The sequence below is a fragment of the Vanessa tameamea genome, chromosome 19 (genome assembly GCF_037043105.1).
Source record: "Vanessa tameamea isolate UH-Manoa-2023 chromosome 19, ilVanTame1 primary haplotype, whole genome shotgun sequence".
Classification (NCBI taxonomy): Eukaryota; Metazoa; Arthropoda; class Insecta; order Lepidoptera; family Nymphalidae; genus Vanessa; species Vanessa tameamea.
This window is the reverse complement of record NC_087327.1, coordinates 7,554,515-7,578,926: the sequence shown is the minus strand read 5'-3', so window position 1 is coordinate 7,578,926 and position 24,412 is coordinate 7,554,515. Positions and strand designations below refer to the sequence as shown.

The window sequence follows — 24,412 nt, the reverse complement described above, 5'->3', positions numbered from 1 at the left end:
ACTTAAACATAGTAAATACCATGGTATTTAAAATAAAACATACTTAAACACACACACACAAAAACTCTTTTTCAAATAATATTGTGCGTGTTGAATTAACTATTATTGTTGTACTTCTGTTATTTATCAAGGAAGCGTCTGCTTCATGATTTTAGGAACTACCTTCTGGGGTAACCTCCCCGGAATAACTCTCGATAACCGATATATATATATATATACCCAGTAACCCAGTTTTGCATGGGTGCAATTTATTAATAAAGAAAATGATATAATATAAATATAATTTCACCCTATAGTGAAAACATTAGTCTCTACATATAAACAAACAAATTTTACGTCTTTATAATATTAGTATAAAATAAGCTAAGCCGTGGTAGCTAAGACTTTATCGCGATAAAATAAAGTAATATAAATTACTAATATCAAGATATTTTAGTTTGATTACAGTTACTGAAATAGTTTTTATAGCTCTGAAAAACAACTATTTTGTCGTTTATTAAAGGCATAGTGTAGGCGAGAATACGTCATAGGGTGCGGGCACGCCTTCTCTTTTTTTGAATATGTTTTAGGGTCTTAGTGAGCTTTTGTAAGTATGAACAATATATATAAATGTATCGAGTACCTGTAGAATTTCATAAATATTTCAAGTGTCGTGAAATTTAGTCAAGTTATATAAATAATGACAAATTAACTTGTATCTTGTTTATTTGTAGAACAATTTATGATTTATGCGATTTTATTTCGGGTCACTAAAATTTGACATCTGACAAAGTATCATATAAAATGTCACGTTTAATCTTCTAGGATCACTGGGTACTTTATAATCTACATTCCACGTCATGTAGCAGTCAACCTCGACGCGAGCGAAATTCTACTAAAACGCGATAAATTTAGTAACACACGTGACATGCCTGATAAATAACCTAATCCAAGCTAACAATTCTGTACAAGTGACATGAACATTGCAGAATTCTGATTTAGTTAATTAAATGACAACTAATGCTGAATATGTAATACGCATTTGTTTAATGTTCCTAGTTTAAAAAATATAATAGTTGAAAATTAGAGTTCCAATAGAAACTTTTATAATTGTTTAATTAGCGTGAATGACTAAGGAAGAAAAAATATTTACAAGTTTCGTTAAACATTTTTAAATTAGGAAGCCCCTAATTAGAATGACTGGTAAGAGTTTGTTAAAAAAATTTGACTACAACCTTTTTAGTAATTACCTTATTACATTAACGTGAAAACTTAGAATAAAAACACAGATAACAAATCAACAATAAAATATATTTATTCTGCAGTCATAAATAGCTGTTTTAAAGTTTAGCTTGAATATTAAGCTGTTAAGTACGAACTAGTAACATTATCTGCAAAACGGGCACTTGAAAAATGTGTTTTGGCCTAAAATACGGTGTCGGTGTGATGAATAATGAACTAAGTTGTAAACTTCTTCCCCTTCTTGCGGGTTGTGGTCACTAAACAAAGGAAGCTGCGATCTATCAACGTGTCTATGAACACAATAGTTACTGCAGTTTAACTAAATACACTGTAATTTTCGATCTATAACACGAACTTTCCCTGGACTACATATAGATCAACATTTCTCAGTAACTCTGGTCTGAATCTAGTACAGAGTTTTGCAAGTAGTTTTTAATTATACAATTGTTATCATTAAAAAATAAATAAGTTCTTAGTTTTGACATTAAATAAATACATCGGATTCGTTCGATAATATTATAATCAATTATAAAATGGGTCATGTTTTCCGAGCGAAGTAAGGTTAAAGTATAGTCATAAAGGACGCTACAATTTATAGGACCGGTTAACGAGAAGGTCTAGCTTCCGCGTCATTATCATTAACCTAGAAACATATGTCACAGAGCAGAAACAATTTAACTTGTATTTCGGTACATTGACTTTTCGAAACAAGTGTTGGTTACTTGTTTCGAAAAGTTATGTAAAATAAAAACTCATGCATAACATTGGAGACAAAATAATCTTTAGTTGCATAAATGATAGTCTCAATGGCAGATGCCAAAAATGTATGTATTTCACTTCGTAATTCTAACGTTTATAATAAATTATTGCAAGTATAATATATCTTATTGCAATTGGAAGTGAGTAAGTGATGATGCTGTTTTACCGGTAATTTTCAGCGGAGATTAGCAAATGCTGGAGCGTTACTAGCGCTAAAACAGATGCACACTCTTTTCTCTTTCTGTCATAAATCGGTGTTCGAGCCAAATAAAACCTCCTTGCTATATACAAATTAATTACGGCAAGACGTCATACTTTAAAAAGCATTGCGCTTGGAGACTTGGACGTCAAAAGAATAAGAATTTTCTTTTTACATAAAATATTATTGTTAATGAGATTAAATTCGTTATTCTAGAGCAAAATACTCTTCTCATTTCTCCATCTTCAACATTGGCGCGATCATTTGGTGACCCCGACGTGATCTTTACCGAACAATCCACCTACCGTAATACCTATTGAAAAACGAAGCCAAGACTATTCGCCCTCCAGGACATCGCCAGCATCCAGCTGCAGCCATCAATCCGAGGAAAATACGTCTTCAATCCTTCATAATAAATTCTTTTTAATTCGATTTGTGTGAAAACGGTAGACGAGAATGTTTTTTAGTCAACTCACATATTCAAATAATTATTATACAAATTACAGAAATAAACATCTATAAGTTCGGAATTGGTTGTAAAATCGTGGCGAGTGTCGCAGAATCTCGCTCCTACATACAATTGCAAGCGTGTTGTCAGAGACCGGCCGGCTGCGAAACCGATTCGTAACGGGATTCACGTAAAGTACAAATTCAATAATTATATTGTTAGATTTGTTTTGTAAAAAAATAGTTAATTAATTGTGCGTTGTTTTCGCCGTTAAAATGAGTAAGTTAAAGGATCTTAGTAGACAAAGAGCAACCATTAGGGGTAGATTAACTCTTTTTGATAAATATTTAACACCATTAATGGAATGTAAAGAATTTAATGCGGTACAATTAAACGAACTTCGCTTAAGATGTGACAAGTTGCGTGACCTTTCAAGCTGTTTTGATGTTATACAATCACAGATAGAATTATTAGAAGATGATACGTCAAAGCAGCTTGAGGAACGCGATATAACGGAGAATTTATTTTATAATTTAATTGCTAAGGCTCAATCTTTGTTGGAGTATTTTGAAAACAAGAACAAAGATGAAAATGCATCCAATAATCCAAATAAGGGTCGTAATAGCTTAATGAAGTTGCCTCCTTTAAAAATACCTCCTTTTAGTGGTAATTCAAACCAGTGGCTTTCTTTTAGGGATACATTTATATCACTTATTCATAATAATGATTCTATAGAAGACATAAACAAATTTCATTATTTAAAATCGTACTTAGAAGGTTCTGCTGGTTCTGTCATATCGTCTATTACTGTGTCTTCGACTAATTATTCAATCGCATGGAATCTTTTATGCCAACGGTATGACAACAAGCGTCTCTTAATAAATGAACACATTAAGGGATTGTTTTCAATTCAACAGCTACATAAAGAAACTGAGCAAGGTATACATGAGTTAATTGATACTTTATCCAAAAACTTAAACGCCTTAAATTCTTTAGGCGAACCTACTGATAAGTGGGACACTTTAATAATTTATATGGCCTTGGGGAAGCTTGACAGTGTAACAGCGCGTAAATGGGAAGAACTTAGAAGTGACTTGGATTCACCCTCATTAGAAGAATTTTATTCTTTCCTTCGCCAGCGAGCTACAGTCTTAGAAACTGTTAAGGCAGGAAGGTTTAACAATAATGAAAGACGACATATCTTGCCACATACAAAATCATTTATTGCTTCATCCTCCGTCGAATATAATCTTGAACAGAAGAAATGTCCACTTTGTAACCAAGATCATAGAATTTTTGAATGCCTTAAATTTAAATCGTTACCAGTCGAGGAACGCTTAACTAAAGTATCCATCATGAAATTATGTATTAATTGTCTCCGCAAAGGTCATCAATCATATCAATGTAGATTGAATAGCTGTAGGATCTGTCACAAAAAACACAACACATTATTACATAAACAAAGTTCTTTACAATCCACTCAAAATAATCATCTACCTACTACAAATACAAAACCTAATAATGAAAACACTACAAATACTAATGAAATTAACTCATCTGAGGCTGTAGTTGACTCCGGACCCTCCACTTTAGTTTCTATGTCAGCCGTTACCACCAATCAAGCTCTTCTTTCAACAGCGTTGGTCAAGGTAACGTGCAATGGCAAAACATTTATTTTGAGGGCTTTACTGGACTCTGGTAGCCAATCATCATTTATTAGCGAAAGAGCACAAAGGGATATTGGGTTTATTAAAAATAAAAATTATCATCATTGTGTTTCCGGGATTGGCAACACTGTGTTAAAGGTTACGGAGCATTGCACTATCCATTTGCGCTCCATGCATAATTCCTTTAACACAAAAATTAAATGCTTTGTTTTACCTGAAATAACTGAACACCTGCCTCATGTCGCAGTGAATATACATGATTTAGGCATTCCTAACAATATTCAATTGGCTGATCCTAACTTCTATCAACCTAGACAAATAGATTTACTTTTGGGCGCTGATATATTCTGGGACTTAGTAAGGTCTGCTAGAATACATTTGGGGCCTAAAAGACCAATACTACAGGACACATATTTAGGTTGGATAGTGGCTGGTTCCATTTCGGGTGCGTTTTATAAGAACAGTAGTTCTAACATACAGTGTAACTTTTCCAAGGACATTAGCGCGCAACTGTCAAAGTTTTGGGAACTTGAAGACATACCTTCAACAAACAAAAATATCAGTAGTGATTATTGCGAAATATTGTTCAATCAGACAACTCGCAGAGAAAGAAATGGCAGATTTAGTGTTCAGATTCCATTGAAGAATTCGCTTGAATTATTGGGTGATTCATATGACATTGCAGAAAAACGACTATTTCAAATTGAAAAAAAATTAAGAAATAAGCCACAATTAAAACAACAATATTTAGATTTCATTCATGAATATGAACGCATGGGACACATGACCGAGATTAATAAACCAGTATTTGGCTGCTACCTTCCACATCATGCAGTCATAAGAGAACATAGTGAGACAACAAAGTTGCGAGTGGTATTTGATGCTTCTTCGAAAACATCTACTGGGGTATCGTTTAATGATATCCAACACATTGGTCCTGTAGTGCAAGATGACTTATTTTCTATTTTACTTAGATACAGACAGCATACATATGTTGTTTCAGCAGATGTGGAAAAAATGTACCGCCAAATATTAATACACAACAACCAACGTAATTTGCAACTCATTTTGTGGCGAGATGAGCCATCACTACCTATAAAGATATTCCAATTAAACACCGTTACATATGGTACGGCTTCAGCGCCTTATCTGAGTACCCGGTGCCTTTTACAACTATCAAAAGAATGTGGTGAAGACAAACTATCCCAAGTGATTAGAGAGGATTTCTATGTAGACGATTTTCTTTCAGGGGCTGAAACTAAACCGGCTCTGGAAGAATTAGTTACTTCCGTAGCTAACCAACTCAACTCAGCCTGCTTACCTTTAAGAAAATGGCGAACCAATGTACCCGCTATCTTTAAGAATAAATCAAATATCATCTTGCCTAAAGATTTAGATACATCGTCACAATCTAGAGTTTTAGGATTAAAGTGGGATCCTTCTGAAGACATCCTACAATTTCCAGTTGACATTAATATCAACTCATCCATAACGAAAAGAATAATTTTGTCACATTCGGCAAAATTATTTGATCCGCTAGGTTTGCTTAGTCCATGTACTATTATTCCCAAAATAATTCTTCAAAGACTTTGGTTATCAAATTTAGATTGGGATGATCCAGTTGATAGCAAATTAGAAAGGGAGTGGCTTAACTTTGCGTCGAGTTTAAATGCTGTATCAGAAGTTGAAATACCGAGATGTGTCATTATTCAGAAATCAGAAACCATACAATTACATTCGTTTTCTGACGCATCTCAGGTCGCATATGCCGCAGCTATCTACATGGTATCGAGTGACAGTTCGGGTAACGTTCTTGTGAAGCTTCTTTGTGCCAAGACTAAGGTGGCCCCTGTCAAAGCTTTAACTATTCCTCGTCTAGAATTATGCGGTGCCCTGTTGTCAGCACGCTTAAGCAACAAGGTACTGAAGACGTTACGTTGTAAGATCGATTTGGTGTTCCATTGGACAGATTCAACAATAGTGCTGGGTTGGTTGGCATCACAGTCTACTGACTTAAATACTTTTGTTGCCAACCGCGTTAGTGAAATACAAGAACTGACATCAGTAGGTGTATGGAGACATGTTCCTGGCGACATGAATCCAGCAGACCTAGCATCTCGAGGTGTAAACCCAAAATCGTTACACTCTAGTAAGCTATGGTGGGAGGGTCCGTCATTTCTTACTGAAAATTCAAGTCACTGGCCAGCACCCATTAACACAACCATTATTCATGAATTACCTGAAAGGAAAAATAAAAAAATAATAACTACATTACAATCAATTACACATACAAGGTCAAATACATTTGAAATTATACATTTTGAAAGATTTTCAAAGTTCACAATTCTGCAAAGGTCTCTCGCCTATGCTCTGCGATTTATTTATAATACAAAAAATAAACACTGCAAACTTACAGGACCTTTAACAACAAACGATTTAAATAAATCGTTAAGTATATTAATAAAACAACATCAAAGCTTATGTTTTTTAGAAGAAATTAGATTACTCGAAAATAAACAAATCTTACCTCCAAAGTCTCGTATTTTGTCCTTAACTCCATTTATAAACCAAGAAGGCATTATTTGTGTAGGAGGCCGGATTCATAATTCGAGTGAACCTTACGAGAAGAAACATCCCATTCTTTTAGATTCAAGTAATCATTTTTGCAAATTGTTATTTACACATTATCACAAAACACTTTTACATGCAGGTCCGCAGCTGTTACTTAGCACATTAAGAGACAAGTTTTGGCCTTTAAGAGGCAGAATATTAGCTAGAAGTACTGTCAATAATTGTAGACTGTGCAGAATCATGAAAGCACAAGGTTCAAATCCTATCATGGGAAACTTACCTGTCATGAGAGTTACTCCAAGTTTCCCATTTCACGTTAGTGGTGTCGACTTCGCCGGGCCATTTTACATTACTGATCGTAAGGGACGCGGCTGTAAAATTTCAAGGTGCTACTTATGCTTATTCGTATGTTTCTCATCGAAAGCCTTGCACCTTGAGTTAGCAAGCGAACTCTCCACTGATGTGTTCATGTTGTGTCTGAGACGTTTTGTATCTCGTAGAGGAAAGCCATTGGAATTGTATTGCGACAATGGCACTAATTTTGTCGGCGCAAACAACGAGATTAGAACGTTCTTAAAATCAAATAACGAAAGTATTTCTGGTTTCGCAGCCGATGAAGGCATTAAATTTAAATTTTCACCGGCATATTCTCCACATTTTGGGGGACTCTGGGAAGTAGGCGTCAAATGCGCGAAATACCATTTAACTCGTATATTAGGTGACAAACATTTAACTTTCGAAGAGTTGTCTACCCTCTTCACACAAATTGAAGCCATCCTAAATTCCAGACCTTTAACTCCCATTTCCTCTGATCCAAATGATCTATATCCTTTGACTCCCGCACACTTTCTGATTGGCCGACCTCTGACATCATTACCGTCAGATAATATGCTGGATTTAAAGGCGAACAGACTTAACCGCTACCAGAGCTTGGAGAAGATGCGGCAGCACTTCTGGGACCGTTGGAGGAATGAATATTTAAGCGAACTACAGCAGAAACATAAATGGCGAATCAACAAACGAGGATTAAAAGAAGGAGATTTGGTCGTCATCAAAGAGACCAATGCACCTCCTTTAAAATGGCGCATGGCCCGGGTTCACAAATTATACCCGGGTTCTGACGGAGTGTCGAGAGTAGTGGACGTTGTCACTTCAAAGGGCATCGTTCGTCGGGCTATTCATAATCTCTGCCTGCTACCTGAGTTTACACGAAATCCTGAGGACTTCGAGCGGGGGGAGGATGTTCGAGCCAAATAAAACCTCCTTGCTATATACAAATTAATTACGGCAAGACGTCATACTTTAAAAAGCATTGCGCTTGGAGACTTGGACGTCAAAAGAATAAGAATTTTCTTTTTACATAAAATATTATTGTTAATGAGATTAAATTCGTTATTCAAGAGCAAAATACTCTTCTCATTTCTCCATCTTCAACATTGGCGCGATCAATCGGCTAACCGATTAACGTACATTTCCAAGGCACGATACTAAGCTAACGTCGGTTAGAGCATTACTTGAAAAAAAAATGTAATATATTTTTATGGCCCGATTGGATTTACCCCTGAATCATGATATGTAGCTGTATAAGCTTTTTTATGATATATGAAGCCGGATGGACGGACCACCTGATGGTAACTGGTCACCACCATCCCTAGACAATGTAAGAAATATTAACTATTCCACCACCACTACCAACCTTATGAACTAAAGGACATCCTTTGTGCCTGTAGTTACACTGGCACACTCACTACTGTGCTACTATGCGGTAGAATATCTGATGGTGGTACCTAACCACGCAGGCTTGCACAAAGTCCTAACACCAAGTAAGATGGCCCATAGAATTAATAATAATAAGTAACTGCTTCTGTATTTATACCATTGTTTACGTACTACTGGAGATCCTTTGGGAATTAATAAAATTGTACTAGCGGTTTTTTTTTACTCTGTGAAAAATATCATTTATTCAATACAATACAATTGCTATTAATTAATCATGTTAATCCCGCGTGTGATCAAAAGCCATTTCTCACACTTTATTCAGACAACTTTCTTCCAGTACTGTTTCATGTTTATTTTAAGAATTCTTTTAAAAGCCGTTGTTTAAAAGTTCTAATCAAAATTATAATTTTAAAAGGAAAATGTCTGAGATTTTTTTCGATAATAATTTATATATATTTTATTACAAATAAGCTATATTTATTTATTAATACATACATTCGTAATTAAAAAATATATACTTTGTTTTACATATTTTATATCTCTTTGAGATGTTTAATCCATACTCATTTATATTATATGTATCAGCAATGTTTCAAATATTATGGCAATATAGCAAAGACTTAATCATTTTATAAAATAATTAAAATCCAAATTATTCCCGCAAAATATTTACACGAGCGCAACTTGTGTGAGTAAGGACGGAAGTCTTTAACGACCAGCGGTAAAGTGAGGTTGCTAAACAAATGAAGGCTCAATCTATCAGTCCTGTCAAGGGTGCCTTGGTGTACGCATCATCATTACGTCAGAAACTATCAGATACTTTACGTAAACTCTAATATGAATTAAGCTGTTATAATATTTTTACAAGTACGTTTTCAAGCTTAGAGGATCTGTGGTTTGTATTATCATAATTAATTAATAATAATATTTTATTAATAAATAATATGTTGAAATATACTTAAAACTATCGCGATTGTAGTTATCCATACTTTTAAACATTATATTATCTTTTGATTATATTATTTTTCATTATATTATTTTAAATGTTTTTGTCGAACTTTTGCACAGCGTTGCGTACGTCGACGTCACGAGCTGACTAGCAGCTTCACGCGCCCACCTACCTCGACTGCTCGAGTTTTCTTATTATGGAATATCTTTATTATAGCGCTAACTTTATGCATAATTCCTTTGACATAATTATGAAAGAAACGCAATTTGAAGAAAAATCTCTGGGTGTTTGAAGAAGTGCCAAAGATCTTTCAGACACTAATTCATAAATTAAATTAAATTTCGTTAGAAACGTCTTAGGATTAATTAAATATTGTTGCTCTACGTCATATTCATGAATGAAAACCTATACATACTACAGTTTAATGGTAGGTAGTCCTATATTTAGAGTATTCAGTTGTAAACATTGTATCCTAATATTGATTAAACCCGGCGTCACCTATGGGACATCCCATAGGTACCCCTTATTTGTATTTGGTATGTACAAATACTTTCCGTTCATATTAGTAGTTGATAGTTTTCAAGTAGGATAATAATTTATAAGAATAATAAAATAAGAATTTATAATGTAGGCAAAGAGTACTTACTGAGTTTCTTGTCAGTTCTCTTTGGTAGTATCTCCTTTTCGAACCGGTGGTTTAACCGAAGTTTACGTTTAATACAATTATGTAAAATGATGATTAGAAGTGCTTGTGAAAGCCTATCCGAATAAAGTACATTTTAATTTGATTCGATTTAAATTGATTTAGACTACCGGCATTTACAAAACCATTCATGGAGGCACTTTTAAAAATAATTTCTACACTAAAACTCACTGTCGTCTCTGTCAATGTCAGTTGTTGATCCTTTACGATGTCTATAAAATGTCTGAAAGCTTTACAAAAGAATTTAGTTTAGGCCTACATTTTATCACGGAAGCACGCGAAAGCGATCCTGTGGCGCCCGCCGAAGAGACGGGAGGGTACTGCTGGTTTTTTTGTGGGTATTCCGGTGTACCTTAGTACTCACAAAGCATATTGGGCACCGGCGAGTCCCACTACCCTCCCTTATTGACGTGGGGGAAAGGCGAAAAGCATTTTTCCAGCGCGAAAAAAACCTACATTTTGGAACATCGAACCACATGTTATTTGACAGCTTATAATATCAAATACATCAACTATAACTGTGACAAATTGAATAATGTACACATTATTTAAATTAAGCCTATGATAGTTAATCGGGCTAAAAAACATGCGGTTAAAAAAATAACAAATAAAGTCCGCAGCAGCTAAAAATCTATTAACACTGTCTGGAACAGGATACGCCTTTTTTTTCTTTTTTTATGTTATAGGTGGCAAACGAGCAGGAGGCTCACCTGATGGAAAGTGACTACCAACTTCCATGGACATCTGCAACACCGGGGGGCTAGCAGGTGCGTTGCCGGCCTTTTAGGAAGGAGTACGCTCTTTTCTTGAAGGTTCCCAAGTCGTATCGGTTCGAAAAAACCGCCGGCGAAAGCTGGTTCCACAGAGTGGTTGTGCGAGGCAGAACAAACCAACAGACAACTGGATTGAGCTTCGCGATCAAAATATTCTTTCGATTAACAAAATATATTAGTGCCGTTTAGTACATAATTTAATAAGGACTATAGATTTAATTTGTCAACATCGTGGTATCTGGTACTACATAAATTTCATAAAATTAATTACCTCGACCAACGATCGTGCAGCCCAATTGTGTTAATGTAGTGTTTTCGTAGAATTACAGAAATAAATAAGTGAAAATCTACAAAATGAAGGTAGACGAGAAAGCTCCTGAAGTCGACGACGAGCGCGGACATCGGGGAAAATTATAAAGAAGTTATAACCTCATGGTACATTATACACGAGTTTTAATCATTTACAGCTCAATTACATGTATGAAATATGATAGAACTAAGCGAATTTTCTAAAATTACAATTTCATTCGTTTTTAATATAAAGACATAAAAAGTACTAGTTAGTTCGAGTTACAATAAACGAAACTACTTAAATCAAACATTATAACATAAATATACACATGTATGTATTATTTGGCGTTTTGTAACGATACACAAACAACCGGAACTTAAAAGTTGGAATAATAAAACACACGGACAATGCATAAGGAATGTTATTCTTTGATAAACGGATGCGATTTCAAAATGATGCTATTCTCAGAAAATCCAGGTATTATATTCGCTGTATTTTGTTGAAAATAGAATTTAACAATGAATAATCTACGAAATAAACAACTAGACAAGTTAAATGGTCCTTAAAGATGTTAAATTGGCCACAAAACACGATTGAAGTAACCGTAAGATTAGTTGAATGAATTCTCATTTGAATGCAATGGAAATGTTTGGCGAAATAACCATTGAAACCCTTAATTGCCCCCCAGAAAACTTCTTTATGTTTCTGAGTGGCGCTTGTGGGAATTCGTCTTATATTCTTGAGAGTGAGGCCGCATTACGGAAATTTAAATTGTAAGGAATTACATTTTTAATTTTAATAATATCACAACTAATGTTTTCTATAGATATTTTTTAATTCGAAATCCAACGGAATATATTATGCTTAGTAGTTTTACGAGGATATCAAAGCAGTTCTAACAGTTGACGATATTGTGGTCAGACCACCCCTTAACTTTCGTAAGCTGGGCGTAATATATTATATATATATAACGACTTTGACGCTGTAAGAAATGTGAACCATTCCTTACATCACCAATGCCGTCACTAGCTACCATGGGAACTAAAATGTGCCTTTGTGCCTATAGTTACGATACTTAAAGTATTGCTGTTTGTCGGTAGAATATCTGATAAGTGGATGTTACTTGCTCAGACGGGCTTGAACTAATTCCACCAATAAGATGCTCTACTTACTTTATTCTTACAACTATATTTTAGCATTAAGAGGATTTTTTGTATTTTTTGACAATAAATTTTAAATATATTAATAAATAAATATACAATGACAATACATCACGGAATATATAAATAATATTATATCAATCGAAATTAATTAATAATACATATATGTATTTTGTTTGACGAATGCATGTCTGATAATTATCATTTCCAGTACAAAATATCGTCATTTACTAATGCAATCCTCATGTGAGCTACAACTTTGTCCGCCTTATTTGCTCCAAATGCTTCCAAGACTTGAATATCGGAAGTAATTAATATTGATTAGTTTCGCATTTTCTCTTTGACGTTTCAGCGTTTGTGGCAGTCTAATGGCAAATACATTATAATTACACTATACATTAGTCAAGGACTTTGTCAAAGTTATCGTATGCCTTGCTAAAGTTTGCGAAATTATCTAAATTATATCTAATTTTGAGTATGCATTTCGTTCACATTTATGTTTCTGAATACTTAAATGCATTAATAAATACGAATACAAAACAATAACGAATTCATTTAATGAACAACGCTAATGATTTTGACGTAATGGAGATATTAATCCGATTACTGTAATATTCTATTTTTAATGAGAGCTAGCCGTCGCTTTTAGAGAATTTGTAATTTTGTTATGTTATATTATACAATATTTAATATAATAATTTTAATGTTTAGTGCAAAAAGAGGTATTATCTATATTAGAAAAGAGTTTTATTTTCGGTCTCTAATGTATTAGAATATGTACTTATATGTCATGAGACAGTATTACTCCTAGCGAAATATCTTTCAATTTTTTTTATGACGTTTGCTGCATACTGCCAGTAGGCTTATCTGATGGAAAGTGAATATAACCGTCCATGGACGTCTCCAGCACTGAAATACATGAAAGATTATGAAACCTTTAAGAAATGAGTAGACTCGTTCCGAAAAACTGCCGAAAGCAGATTTCACAGAGTGGTTATACGAAGCAAAAATGCCTTAAAAATCGCACTATTGAGGACTTGTTTTATGTAATTTTGACTTTTTGTTCCAAGCAGAGTAACTACTGATTTTTCCCCCAGTTATTTCGAATCATACGTATAAGTTAATTTAAATGAAATTATTTTGATTTGATTTCTATAATGAAATCATATATCATATAAATTCATGAGCCGAGATGGCCCAGTGGTTAGAACGCGTGCATCTTAACCGATGATTTCGGGTTCAAACCCAGGCAGGCACCACTGAATCTACATGTGCTTAATTTGTTTATAACTCATCTCGTGCTCGGCGGTGAAGGAAAACATCGTGAGGAAACCTGCATGTGTCTAATTTCAACGAAATTCTGCCACATGTGTATTCCACCAACCCGCATTGGAGCAGCGTGGTGGAATATGCTCCATACCTTCTCCTCAACGGGAGAGGAGGCCTTAGCCCAGCAGTGGGAAACTTACAGGCTGATTATGTATGTTATGTTATATGTTATGTTAATGATTTCTATAGAACTTCCTACTAAAAATATTATTTGTTCAAGCTTCATGAGTATTCTGTTTAAGCTGTCGACATAATATTTGAAATTTTACTGGGACGCTAAGCACAATCTAAATACTACCTAAAATGCCATTAAATCTACAAAAGTCTGACTTTTCTATTCTATTTCGATACCACGGGCACACGAAAATAACACGTGATATTTGAAAATACGTTCTTTCCTACGGAAACATATACAAAGAAGAAGCTTGAAAGCTAAGCTCTAAGCCTCGTACTTGAATGGCATATTGTAACATTAAATTAAAAAGACCCATCAGGCTAATGGATTGTCAAGTCGCCTTTTGTTGCACAGTTAATCACTGCCGTTCGTGCACGTCTTTGACAGATATTAATCATAAATATTCTAATGCAAAATACACTGATATTATATGTTTATCTAAGTTAATTTTATTATTATTTGTTAATACATTACTATTGTTAAACACATAAATAAAAACAAAATTTTGCCTAAATTATTTATGGAATAAACTAATTGTTACCTTTGGATTTAAATACCGTAACTGCCTGTAATTATCCCACGGCTGGGCAAAGACGCTTCGTCTAATAAGAGACGGTTTGACGTTTAATCCATAATAATAACAGATGTTACGTATGTAAATATACGGCGATGTAAAACGAGATAAATTATAACATACAAAGTAAGTACCTGCCTGAAATGTGCGGTCGTAAGAACCCGACTTCGTCGGTCAAGACCCCATTTATATATACGTATATATTCTCATATTTCTTAGTTAACATTTAAGAACAATAGACTGCAAGTTAGTTTTTAGCATTATTTTAACAATTATACAATTAAAATGAATAGCTCAGTGTCTGAATGTAAAATGTCCTTTTGAGTTTGTGAAAAGTACAAATGTCAGTTTGAAACAATGTTGCGAGATTGCCGGAGGAATATAAAAGCAAGTCTAAGTTGAACTTGTTTAGTATAAAACTCAATTACATGTGAAAAATACAAACGATTCAAATTCAATTTTACAACATTTATACATAGAGCAGTTTGTAAGGGTTCTAAAGTTGTTTCGATTCTTACCCCGCGTCGGATTCATGCATGTTTCATTTCTGGGTTATAAATTTTGTGTGCGGGACGTGTGAGATATAAACGACAAAACGCCATATTTGTAGGCCGTGGACTATTTACGTATACATTTATTCTTACACAGAAAATGTTTATGACTTAAAAAGTTTTTGTCAGCAGTACGGGTGGCATAATTTTCATCATATTTTATAATTCAAAAAATTATCATTAATTGTTCATTTAAGGGGAATCATTTTATCCACCTTCCCTAACTTAGTCTTGTGTTAGTCTAGCTAGAAAGGAGTTCAAGATTAGGATTAAAGTTAAGAGTAATTTAAAATAAATAAAGTATAAGCCTATTTATTTGATAAAAAAGCAGTCTCTATTTCAGGCAAAGTGTAGCTGTTAAGTAATAAAATAACTTCAAGCGTTAAACGAACAGAAATGCACAAAGCGTGCGTACACTTGAGGGAAAAGGGCCTACATTTTTAATGGCAACGTTTCATTTTTGGCAAGTTTATTGCGCCGGCTTTAGCTTTGCAAGCATAAACCTTATGCAATAGACAACATAATAGCGTTGTCAGTTAATAGTTTGAACATAGACAATACGAACCTATTTTAGTCACTCTTTTTTGTTTTTCGAGTGCTGTATATACTGGTGTTATTTTTAGGTTTTTTTTTTATCTCCCACAATAATGTGACGTTTATATTAAATAACAAATTTAAAAGTGATTTGTACTTTTTAATCTGTGGTAAAAAAATTACGTCGTTTTAAAAGGAAATGTACATATATTTAAACATATGAATAATGCACGTTGCAGTTGCCGTAGTTTGTAAATATTTTGTTATGTAAATTACTTCGTATCACTTAATTTTACTGGTCCAACAATTAGAAATATAAAAGCAAATTTCGTTATAAGATGAAAATAAAAGGAGCGCTACGGAGCGTTAAGAGTAGTGATGTTTTTGCGTTAGGGTTGTCAAATCGTCATTTCTCAAAACGTCCCCGCGGGCTGGAATAAAGGACGCGTGACGACATTGCGCATTTCTGCTATGCGGTTAGCCAGGGTGTCTCTCTTGACAGGCTATTTAATGCCTCACTTCGATATATCCTCACACTGAAGGGGATAAATCCTACGATATTCCACCCAATTTGAGCGAATAACTAAGTACACAGGGACAAAAAAAAGTGCGTTTTCACGTATTAATTCACTTGCGATGTGATTTCTCTTTAACAGATTTAAAAATGGGAAAAGAAAGTTTAACTAATTACGTAATATTTATATGCATATATTAATAATGACGTAGTAATTAGTCTATTTCAACCTGTTTCAACGTTCTCTTCTATTTAAACGTCGAAATCGCTTATACGATTTGCGCTTGTATAATTTGAACCATTTAAACATAAATCTCTATTTGAAACGCTAAAATAAGCATCTCTCTTCGTAGTTATGCTATTACAGCGTCGAAACACATCAGTAAATGCAAATTATGTCAAAGGCATGGGAGATGTATGAATAGGAAACATTATTAAGTACGCTAGAACGACGTACGCTTGTAAAAGAGACCAATTCTATGAAGCTTACTTAGGCGAGTGTGCTCTCCGCTTTATTTGCTTAGGTTATTAATATCGCAAAGGAATTCTTGCAAAACAGTTTGTACCAAAGAACGTCTGCATCGCTTTGTTTGAAAAAAAAATGTTACATTTGAAATTAAATTATTATTCTTGGACGTCGAATCATAATTCTGTAGTGAAACTCAGGGTGACTTATTCCTTTGATTTCGAATTTTAGTCTATCCTTATTTAAAATTTCTTTTTAAACGTTGATTTATATTACTGAGTTATTTTTCTTTACATGATTTTATGTTTATCGATTCGAGTATTATTTTTTCCAATAGTAAAATTGGGCGCATCAATTACTTACATCGTAACTAATTTAATCTTATATAATTTGGTAATACATTTTTCACATTGTTTTTTTTTAAATTTTATGTAACAGGCAAGCGGACGTCGAAATAGGCCACCTGATGTTAAGTGGTCACCACCGCCCATAGTCATTGGCACTGTAAAAAATATTAACAATTCCTTACATCGCCATTACGTTCAATCTTGGGAATTAAGATGTTATGGCTTGTGCATGAATTTATACTGGCTCTCTCACCCTTCAAACCGGAACACAACAATACTAAGCATTACTGTTGGCGGCAAAGTACCCGATTTGTGGGTGGTATCGACTCAGACGGGTTTACACAAAGCCCTGCCACCAAGTATTAATTTTGAGTATTTATACAATGTAAGAGCCGAGATGGCCCAGTGGTTAGAACGTATGCATCTTAACCGATTATTTCAACCCAGGCAAGCGCCACTGAATTTCATGTGCTTAATTTGTGTTTATAATTCATCTCATGCTCGGCGGTGAAGGAAAACATCGTGAGGCGGCGAAGGTAAACATCGTGTGCATGTGTCTTATTTCAATGAAATACATGTGTATCCACTAACCCGTATTGGAGCCGCGTGGTGAAATAAGCTTCAAACCTTCTCCTCAAAAGGAGAGGAGGCCTTAGCCTAGCAATGGGAAATTTACAGTCTGTTACTGTATACTATGAGAGTAATCTTATAAATACTTATAATAACCAGAAGTTTTAATATTTCACTTATTACAATAATTAAGTCATTTATCTAAATTCATCGAAATAACAAAAAAAATCAATGTGTCTTGAATGTGAGTTCTAATACTAAACTCGTAGTATAATGTTCTTAGTTAGTTATTTTGACAAATGGAACGATGTGTCGGCTCTTCCTTGTTGCTTACGTTCCGCCCTCTGTAAGCCCTTTACAAGTTTTAGATTGATGAGTTTCGCGCAATGACGCCAATTTGTCGCTGACGGAGACACGGAAGATAGTTTGAAGTTTATGACTGAAGTTACGAAGGATACATTTATGGAATAATATTTAATATCCATTAATCATATATGTTTATATATTATAACTCGTAATAAAATTTCTAATGTTTTTAACAAACTAATGTACTGCAATCATACATTCTTAAATCAAATGTATTTTTTTCCATTCTTAGACCGCTTCTTCTGACCAAACCACAGACAATAACTACAACGAAAATTAAATATTTCAATATTTACGAATGTATGCAGGTACTATAAAATATAGTAATGAAATGTAAATTTTATTATCTCTGATATTAGTTCATTTTTTTATATTGTTTCGGTATCTTGCCTTTTAAGGGATTATTTTAAATTCTGGAATACGTTTAAAACATTGTAAAACATTCTACATATAGAAAACAGAAAATCGTCTATTAAGCCTTAACTAAAATTAAAATTAATCAAACTTACTAAAATAAAAAATTAAATATTCTTTTTTTTTCTAGTAAATTTTTCCCAAGATATTCATAGCGACATTCCAAAAAATAAATATTAAAATTATTGAAGTATGATAAACGACGATATTTGTTTAAATATTACGTTTTAATCTTGATAAGCCCATTACGCTCATAGCGAAGTTAAATCGTTCATTACCTCCTGACATGCGAGCCTTCTCCTCTGGCACAATAGTACAAGTGGCGCCCCCATCCTCACATTTGTCACTTGCATACAGTTACAAACGTTTTCGAGAGGGGCGACGTGTTTGTTAGCATTCGGGGGTATTTAATTACTAAATGGCGAATACGAACAGGCACATAGCCTATTCGTATTTTCCTGAGGCTTTGTATTCCAAAGACGTTGTTAGTTAATAGGTAATTCAATTACTTATATATAATATACTATTTAATATTAGCTTTTATGGCAACCTATACGTATATATTATGTTTTCATTTATTCGGTTAATATTTTGATTTCTAATGTTCATTTGCAGTAATTTTTATTTAGATCTTTTGTACAATGCGAAGTAGTTTTCCTGTTTTCTTCAAGTTCGTCGTTTTTATTTTCATTACCAATAGAGCGAGCGAGCTAATGAGTATCGACGCTGAACGTTTTTTGATATCGGAATTGAAAAATGCATTTTATCTAATAATAATTTACTAATTCGATGATAATCATGTGATTTAAAAATGATAAATGTTTACAGTGGTTAATTACAAGCATTTTATATGGTAGGATATCCAGGATGACACCCAGACAGACGAGCCTGCCCTGCCTTACTATTACAAATAGTTTTAGTCAAGGGTTTTGTTAGTACAATATGCATTACTTCGATTAGTTGTATTGAATACACGTAATTGAAGACGTACCATTGTCATTATCAGGCATTGGCAGGCTGTCTGACGCGTCAGAAGCGAGTGCCAAATCAGGAGATGACGCCCCCAGCAAAGCTGTCAGCCCATCATGCTCACCGTCTGAAAAAGGGAGTGACTGTATCGGAGGGAAACCCAGTCGGAGGGCTTTGACGTAGTTCTAACACATTTTTCAAATTTAAAGTCGCTATGACAGTGCTAATAAATAGTTGATCTATTGAGAAATGATTTTATAATACAGTAAGAACGTATATAATAACATACCTTTCTTAAGTATGATTAAATTTTGTTTATTTATATGATACATATATCCTACATTTTATATGAGAAAAAAAGTCATAATATTATGATAAACATATTGCAAAAAGTAACTAAATGTTCTTACGCCTTTGCCATTAGCAATTTCGAAAGTAATACCAAGTCCTTCATTCTTCATGTACCCTCAGCAATGGGATCTAAGGTGCTATCTGATGCTTCTAATTACGCACTTCACTTATCCTTGAAAGCGAAAAACGTGCGTGACTTGCAGAATACCTTTTTGTATTCGTAGTAAAATTCTAAAATCCCTATAAATTTTGCACCGCGAGTTCAAATTCACTATCCAATTTTCGTAATTTGGTGTACAATAAAAATAAAGTATTTTACTATTATGATGTGAAATAAACATTTCATTATGTATTCCATATACATTGTTTTATTACTGCAAAATAATACTAAGAGTCCTTTGGCGTTTCGAAGTTAGGAAAAAAAATTAAAATTAGTCCTGTTCGCCGTCTACACGAAAATTAGCATTAGCGCGGAAAATTATCACTAGGGGAATACTTTGCTTCGTAATATATTGCATTTTAATGAGGTCGGAAAAATGAGAGATTTCATGTTACTTAGCGAGTGATTACCTCGCAAAGATGTGCTATTTTCTTTCTTCCTTATGAATATAATATAATAAGTACTAGTACTTTAAAAACCTAACAGTAAAGTAAAATGAAGCTTTCGATTATGAACATTTCTATTACATAGAAATAACCTTAGCCGAAAGTATTAGGCACATTTCTAAAACATAATCTTAAAACGTATTAAAAAACACAGCATGTATATTGTGGCAAATATCTCGTAGGCCTTATATGCAAATGACGAGGTCTTGGGTTCAAATCTCACCTCTATATCTATATATTTATATGTCTATAATAAGGGGCTTTCTGCAAGAAATTTTAAGTAGCAGTTGAAGTTGAGTTTACATTATTGTGTTCCGAAATGCACAAATCTTTCGGATCGTATCGATATGCCATCTTATCGAATTATTTATTAGTTTGAATAACAGAAAATACACCTGCGTTCTTCAATTAATTGTTTTACTAGATTAAATATCCTGTATATGTTACTTTCATTAAAAAAGTTCATATTCAATTATGAAATTTAAATACGAATTTGCTTTAAAGAACTCAAGATATATATTCGCACTCTGAATCGATGAGAACAAAATCAAATCCTTAATACGATAAACTTGGATAGAGCCGCCAAATGGTTCGTTGCCAAAAACTGTTTATTTGAAAATGCGTTTATCCCCCGAAGCTATTTTAGATTTGAAAAATTATTTAAATGTTATAAAAGACTGAACGAATTCTTACAGACATACCGAAGCCTTTTAGAACTTGTTCGAAATTCCCATAAATTATTTATAGCATTTGAACAATTTTCTTACCCAGCCAGCGGCCATTCCATAATTATGTAGGGCTCGAGGAACCTTGTCAGTCCGTTCTTTAGAGACGCTTGTATAAAAACACTGACGGTTTTACAGAATGATCATTTGCTTTGTAAATGTTATGTATATCTTTATGGACGTTATATTTATGTATTTTCCAAATTTTTTTCTTACAGTAACTATGTCAGTCAAAAGAAATTATTATTTCTATTGACGAAAGTAGAAACATTTTTTGACCAGATCTTTACGTCTTATCAAAAAATTTAATCTGTTCAAATATTATTACAATTTATTACACGGTCTAAGACGACTAGTCGTTTTATTTATTTGTGTTGCCATATCTAAATCCAATGATATTTAAAATGATTCACTAAACTAGCTCACTAGTGATCACACTTAACTATCTAATGTTATATTTATACATTCGCAAAGAAAACACGACCACTAGTTTTTATTTTTATAGAAGACTGTCTTTTAAGGGCAACACTCTCTGAATATCAAGTCCGTCCATTTTTTTTTTCTTATCCTCACTGGCTATTAATTAACGATGTCTTTCCGCTTCCATAAAAGGACTATTGAAAGCGCTTTTGCTTATGAATAATATTTAATTTTTAAAGTCATATTTCACTTTTTATCAAAGAACACAAAGTTTTTTTATTTGAAAATAAGGTTTACTAACACGTTAAGAATATTTTTCAACTAAAGTTTTTCATGAACAGATCGATATCATAAGAAAAAAATGTGTTGGATACTTTAATGATACATACATGTATTTCGTAGTTACGTGGTCGTTCATGAGAATGCTCATATTTTTTCTAATTACTTCATTAATTTTTAGGTTTACTATATTAATGAAATTTAAAAATATTCTATAATCAAAATTATTATCGATCGTTATATCAGTGATCATTAAAAAAATTTAAGGAGATTTTATACATACAATGAATATATTACGGGTTTAATTGATAAGAATATACATATAATAGAAGGCATAGAGGCCAAGCAATATTTTTGTAAATATTGTACAGGAAGTTAGCGTGGCTTATTATGCCGGAAAATAAAAGAGTACTCAAGCATACATTTTCTACAGATATTTAAAAATGAACCCTCCAACCATTTTACGCAAATGAAGTTGCGGAAACAGTTAGCATAGAAATAAGAAAGTTACGCTAGTTACGAGGAATAATAGAAAATCACGATCCCGCATCAGCGAAACGTATTCTCTAAGGGGTGGTTCACATTAGATTGGACCGACTGACTTGTCGTTAGCTTGTTTGTTTAACACGTATTTATCGTACTGGCTATTCTAAGTATGCTAGTATTCTAGTACTTTCCGACCTGACTATTAAATCGGTCTTAGACTGGTAACATTTTTTCATAGAAAACACCAAAATGTATAGTAGAGACAATTTGATGTATTACGCGAATAAAGAGTTACGATAACAATACAATAAAAATCGCTTCGATTCCAGTCGAACGCAATGTGTCTTGGTCGATATATTTATGAAACATATCCAATAATGTAACGTTGAAATACGTCAAAACAAAATAAATACGTCCGAACGACATCGGTCCGACATAATGCGAACCAACTTTAACAGTTTTTATAAAAAGCCGCAGAGCAGAGCGCTCGGGGTAAATGTACCGCTATAAAGTTGTAAATGAAGTAATATCGCACTTGACTTATACTGAAACTTAGAAAGTACTCGCAGAACAATGGTGGCCCGAATTCACTGCTATTTATTTAGTGTCATTCAATTAAGCTGAACAAACCGACAGAGGGAATTGACGGTGTTGGCCGGTGAGTCTACTTTGTAATGATTGTCGACCATTTTCCTCTTGTTCGCAGATAGCGCAGTCATCCATTTGAATATGTTACATATCATTTGATTAAATTCTCTATTATAAATGACATCGGTGACATAAATTCTATTGAACTATGGTTTATAGGTTATTTTTTTAATTATCTGTAGGAACACAGATGTGTGGATTACAGGTAAGTGTTTAATCTTGTAGTAACTGGTAGAGAATGGTTCTGTGAGAAATATTAACTTCCATTAAAAACACATAATATATCGAACTGAATTATTTATTAATTTTATAGACTTGTTTTGAAAATGTAGCGTTATTATTGCGAGTTGCGAGTATTATTCACCGAGCTTTGTCAACCTATTTAGAATTACTTCATTAGAAGTCGATTTTAACGATAATTGTACAAACGGGTAAATATTACACATGTTTAGTAAAAGTAAAAGTAAAGCCTGTAAATATCAAGAGCCTCCTATTGAAGAGAAGGTTTGGATCTAATTCCCCCACTGCATCATTTCGGGTTGGTTGATAAGCCTGTGGTAGAAATTTGATGTTCCACAAAACTCGAGATAAATTAAAATGATGTGATGATTTCCTGGGTTTGAATACGTAATCTTCGGTCGATATCCACGTATTTTTAACATTGGGCCATCTCTGTAATCAATTCTATATTAATTATTATTATAACATACGTTTAATAATGACAACAGATTTCATATAATCCCGTTTCGAGTATTAATAACAATGAAATAATTGACTGTTATATAATAGGCATAACGTAATATATACATATATATATAAGGAATCAAAGATCAACGTGTTAATATAAAAAAATACAAAGCGAATTAATAATATTGATCTACCAAATATTTCTATTATTTCGATATAGAAAATGCAGTAAGTTTTGTAGATATTTATTAATTACCTAATTATTTCTCTTAAGCTATATTAATTGAAAGTATTTAATAAAATATATTAGTTGAAATAAACTGAGCTATTTTGTAAACAAAGAAGTAAGGCGAACACCTTTTAATTTAGACGTGAAAACTTTTTGTTTCGTATAGTTTGTCTTTATTTAATTCACAAAGATTCACGGTGGAAACAGTTCGTTTAAGTTTCTTTTCTATTTTTGCTAATAAAACTAGAATAATTTTCCTTTGGTTTTTAAATATTTTATAGAGTTTAAACATGCAACTTGGATACTGTAATAACGTCATTGTATTTAAATACAGAAAAAACATAGAAAAGTTTATGGTAATAATATTTCTGAAATTCAATTTTAATAAAATATCAATCGGCACTGAAAGCTTTTCAGATAGTAATTAGATTAAAAGAAGAGCGGAAATTGCTAAACTGCAGAATGTTACTGATAATAATTTCTAGAGAAAATTACTTTTTTATTGTCCCGATTCGAATTTGAACCCTAGACAACCTTATGAATCCGTTTCTAGACTAAAGGTGCAGCTAACGCTATAATTATAAATAAAAAAATCAAGTATCCGATTTTATATTTCACCTAAAATCAAGACATAATCGCAAATAAACCATCGTCATTAGTAAATTGCTCAAATGAATCGATCGACCCTTATTACTTTCCCCTAAGTCCAAA

The 24,412-nt window shown here is 33.3% G+C and overlaps 1 protein-coding gene across 2 annotated transcripts in view; it reads right to left on the bottom strand.

Moving 5' to 3' along the window:
- LOC113399405 (zinc finger protein 541) overlaps positions 1-24,412 on the bottom strand; it is a 241,694-nt gene that overhangs the window by 49,522 nt on the left and 167,760 nt on the right. Inside the window, exon 4 of one of the 2 annotated variants that reach the window (XM_026638527.2) lies at positions 19,293-19,397. The exons of the other annotated variant lie outside the window; for it this stretch is intronic. Coding sequence (XP_026494312.2) covers positions 19,293-19,397 — 105 coding nt within the window. The remainder of the gene's footprint in view (positions 1-19,292; positions 19,398-24,412) is intronic. 2 annotated transcript variants of the gene reach the window in all.